Source organism: Oncorhynchus masou, chromosome 20 (genome assembly GCF_036934945.1).
Source record: "Oncorhynchus masou masou isolate Uvic2021 chromosome 20, UVic_Omas_1.1, whole genome shotgun sequence".
Classification (NCBI taxonomy): Eukaryota; Metazoa; Chordata; class Actinopteri; order Salmoniformes; family Salmonidae; genus Oncorhynchus; species Oncorhynchus masou.
Genome location: NC_088231.1, coordinates 4,650,502 through 4,654,995, shown reverse-complemented (window position 1 = coordinate 4,654,995; position 4,494 = coordinate 4,650,502). Strand labels below are relative to the sequence as shown.

The following is a 4,494-nucleotide window of genomic DNA, read 5'->3' as shown; positions in this document are numbered from 1 at the left end:
TGAAAGACCCAGCCACGTTTCATCTTCAATGCCCTTGCTGATGGAAGTTATTTTTCACTCAAAATCTCACGATACATGGCCCCATTCATTCTTTCCTTTACACGGATCAGTCGTCCTGGTCCCTTTGCAGAAAAACAACCCCAAAGCATGATGTTTCCACCCCCATGCTTCACAGTAGGTATGGTGTGCATTGGATGCAACTCAGCATTCTTTGTCCTCCAAACACGACGAGTTGAGTTTACCAAAAAGTTATATTTTTGGTTTCATCTGACCATATGACATTCTCCCAATCTTCTTCTGGATCATCCAAATGCTCTCTAGCAAACTTCAGACGGGCCTGGACACGTCTGGCACGGCAGGATTTGAGTTACTGATGTTAGACTTTGTTACTTTGATCCCAGCTCTCTGCAGGTTATTCACTAGGTCCCCCCGTGTGGTTCTGGGATTTTTGCTCACCGTTCTTGTAATAATTTTGACCCCACGGGGTGAAATCTGGCTTGGAGCCCCAGATCGAGGGAGATTATCAGTGGTCTTGTATGTCTTCCATTTCCTAAAAATTGCTCCCACAGTTGATTTTTTCAAACCAAGCTGTTTACCTATTGCAGATTCAGTCTTCCCAGCCTCGTGCAGGTCTACAATTTTGATTCTGGTGTCCTTTGACAGCTCTTTGGTCTTGGCCATAGTGGAGTTTGGAGTGTGACTGTTTGAGGTTGTGGACAGGTCTTTTATACTGATAAGTTAAAACAGGTGCCATTAATACAGGTAACGAGTGGAGGACAGGGGAGCCTCTTAAAGAAGAAGTTACAGGTCTGTGAGAGCCAGAAATCTTGCTTGTTTGTTGGTGACCAAATACTTATTTCCACCATAATTTGCAAATAAATTCATTAAAAATCCTACAAAGTGATTTTCTGGATGTTTTTCTCTCATTTTGTCTGTCATAGTTGAAGTGTGATGAAAATTACAGGCCTCTCTCATCTTTTTAAGTGGGAGAACATGCACATTTGGTGGCTGACTAAATACTTTTTTGCCCCGCTGTAAGTCTGCCTTAATATATTGAAGATCAGTAAACAAATCTTTACCCGTTTGAATAAGTCATAAGCTCATTTTATAATTGTGAAGTATATTATCTTAATATTCAGTATTGGTAACTACTCGGTTACTATGAAAATGAAAGCCTCCAGTGCAACAATTCACTATGGTATCAGTAGATTTGGTATTTTATCACAGTTATATTCTGTATCCTGGCTAATGTAGGTGGAGCACAAAATGGTCTAATAGAAGGAGTGTCTGCAGGAGGGCGAGATTGTAACCCTCCCCTACATGTTAAACAACAGAACAGACAATACTGAAAAGAAGCTTTGGCCCAGTAATGGCATATCAAACACACTAGTGAATTGTATTAAGAGGTTCCATTTGTTTTAACGAATACATTGGGACAATGGGCACTTGAAAATAGGGATCACCCTACTAATAACCCTAGGCATAGCTATTGAATTTGTCTGTATCCATTCATCTCATCGAGGCCCCAATTCAACAAAAGAATGTGAGAATGACCAACACAGGAAATCTGAGCGCAATGGTTCAATGGGAATTTTCTCCATTAACAACTGTGACTCCATTAGGTTTCCTAATCTAATATTTACTATAATTCTGTCTCAACGTCCACTTTATGATGTTACACCTTCTCTTGGATGTGAATTACCATGTCAATCTCTCAGAACCTTCATGCAGTGTCAACATCCTCGCTGGCAGCCATGCGATGTAACTGGAGTTTATCATAAACTGTCAGGTTAGGGTTGTCTCTAAGTGACTCCAGTCCTTGTATACCTGTTCCCTCCTCCTAGAATGGGAGAGGGAGGGAAGAAAGGATTGAGAGGGACAAGGAAAGAGGGGGGTGTAGGAAAGCGACAAAAAAGTAAAACCGATCATATGTTACGTTATTAGATACTTTGCACCAGAGGAAGGAAACAATAGAAGTCTGATGCTCTCTTGTCTATGCTCATTGTTCTGCAGTAATTAACTCAGTCAACACATCTAGAACCATTCCTAAATCTAGTGGGAGGAACCATGAAGCCAAGCTGAAGTCCACCGACTTGGCAAATACTGTAAAAGACATGGGAAGATCAAAGCCATCGCTATACTGAACAAAAATATAAATGCAACAACTTCAAAGATTTTACTGAATTACAGTTCATTAAAGGACAGTCAATTTAAATTCATTACACTCTAATCTATGGATTTGACATGACTGGGCAAGGGCGCATCAATTGGTGGGCCAGGGAAGGCATAGGTCCACCCACGTGGGAGCCAGGCCCAGACAATCAGAATGAATTTTTCCCCACAAAAGGGCTTTTTTACAGACAGGAAAAGCCCCCCCCCCCCCCAGACGTCCCACAGGTGAAGAAGCCGGATGTGGAGGTCCTGGTTGGTATGGTTACATGTGGTCTGCAGTTGTGAGAAAAGTTGAATGGGTAGGTGTGTCCAAACTTTTGACTGGTACTGTATGTGCAATATGCAGTGTGGCGTCTCATTGTGCAACCCAAACATTTCATTTGGGCAAAACTGGTTGCAATGACATCAGGCCGGTTATCAAACTCAGGTGGTCTGTGCAACTCAATACCACATGAACCCACTGACACAGAGATAAAGCCAACAGTTGTAGACATGAGGGCTGCAAAAGCAGCTCTATTACACCTCCTATGTTAATCAGCCTGTATAATTATTACTAACCTGGTTTTCTGCTGGTTTAATGTGAGTTATCTCTGCATACTGAATGTCATCTTGCTCTCTTTCAGGTGAATCTATAAAGGCAAATAAAGTAAATTAAATATACAGTGTGGGTGGGAGTTACTGACATAAATGCACAAATGCTCATCCTCAAGACAGGTTCTGAAAACACTAAAGAATCATGTTACTATGGAATCCTGTGTCTGAGGTCTGTTTGGCACCAGAGAAGCTAGGAAGTAAATATTGTCAGAGTGTGCTTGTGTGTGTGTGCCTTCTGCTTTTTCAACATTTAGAGAAGTGGTCTGAGACAATGCAACTGTCTGACCAAGCAGAGGAAGTGTGGAAGATACGCCACTTCATTTGACCTGCATCCGTTGTTCAGGCAAACATTTCTTACCTTTTCCAAAACACTATCCATGATAATTCAAAAAGGGTTTGTGCACAAGATGTTTTGACTTTGACAAGGAGAATGACCTCACCCCATTAAAAGCTAAATACCTGCATGTGAGTGTCCGTTTCTCCTCTTCTTAAGATATATTGCAAGACCAAGTCCTGAGGCAACCAAAATGCAGATTACAGCAATAATAAGACGACCCTGAGTCCTCTCATCACCATCTAAATGAAAAAGATGGCAACTATATTTTAATTAAAACATTGCGTTTCATAAAATGAGCTCTACCATACTTATTGTTTCATATAGAAGTTGGTATTGTCTGGATATCTGCAATGTAACATTGCTACTGTACATGTGTTTACCTGTCACCTTGAAGGGATCACTCTCTATACAGGAATGTGGAACAACAGCTGTCTCCTTGCTGACTGGGTTGGCAGCCTCACATCTGTAAGAATCTCTGTTCTGTTCATCCACCTTGAGAGGTATAGAGAGGGTGATGTTGTGGTCAGTGCTGCTGGTCTGGTTGAGTATCTTCCCTCCTTTATACCAGGACAGGGTCACCTCTCTCCCGTTCTCCACAGAACACACCACGCTACAGGAGATGTTATCATGGACCGTCACCTGAGGTTTGGACAGAACATCTGGAAGACAAATAATGAAAAATGTGAATTAGTGAAATGGATCTTATCTTTAAAGTGGCAAAGAGCAGTTGGTACATTCATTTTTGGACTCATTGATTCTTGAAGTATATTTAAAATTGCCTCTTGACCTTAGTCCCAATCAGAGAACCCATAAGCTTGTTTTACTCTGGTGTTTGTAAACAAAGACATTGTAAAACAAACACTATATAACTATAAACTACAATCTTTATAGAATGGCTGATCAGTCCTTGCATCCATTGCTCTGTCTATGAATTTGAGAGTGGTTACATTTCTCCAGAAACATCCCTCAGCTTTTTACCGTACCAATAAAGTGACAGCTTCAGTATTGTTTCTACTGCTCATTGCAGCTTTTATGATTTTGTCATTTACAGCACACACACACACTTACAGTACACAGTCAGCAGAAATTATGTGTTGTCTTCCCTTCATCTATATTCTCCACAGTATAAACCCCAGAATCGTCTATTTGTAGATCTGTCAAAGTGAAGAATCCAGTGACATTGTTCCAGTGAAGGCGGTTTTTAAATCTCTTCTCAAGGTTGGTAGAAGTTTGTTTACCAGGTACACCGTACAATATTGCCACGGTCTCCATAAAGTAAATTGCCGGACTTCAACACCATCACAGGAAAACAGTGTATCTTTCCCACAAGGCCTTTCACCTGGGAAGCCTCAGGCTGAGCTGAATGCTGGGCTGCACAGAGTACTGTGGAG

The 4,494-nt window shown here is 41.3% G+C and overlaps 1 protein-coding gene across 1 annotated transcript in view; it reads right to left on the bottom strand.

The window, feature by feature from the left end:
* Positions 1-1,024: 1,024 nt before the first annotated feature.
* LOC135506453 (uncharacterized) overlaps positions 1,025-4,494 on the bottom strand; it is a 9,258-nt gene continuing 5,788 nt past the window's right edge. The window contains exons 3-6 of the mRNA XM_064925837.1: positions 3,484-3,762; positions 3,226-3,342; positions 2,731-2,801; positions 1,025-1,840 (exon numbers count right to left, since the gene is read on the bottom strand). Of these exons, the coding sequence (XP_064781909.1) occupies positions 1,724-1,840; positions 2,731-2,801; positions 3,226-3,342; positions 3,484-3,762 (584 nt within the window). The 3' untranslated portion in view covers positions 1,025-1,723. The remainder of the gene's footprint in view (positions 1,841-2,730; positions 2,802-3,225; positions 3,343-3,483; positions 3,763-4,494) is intronic.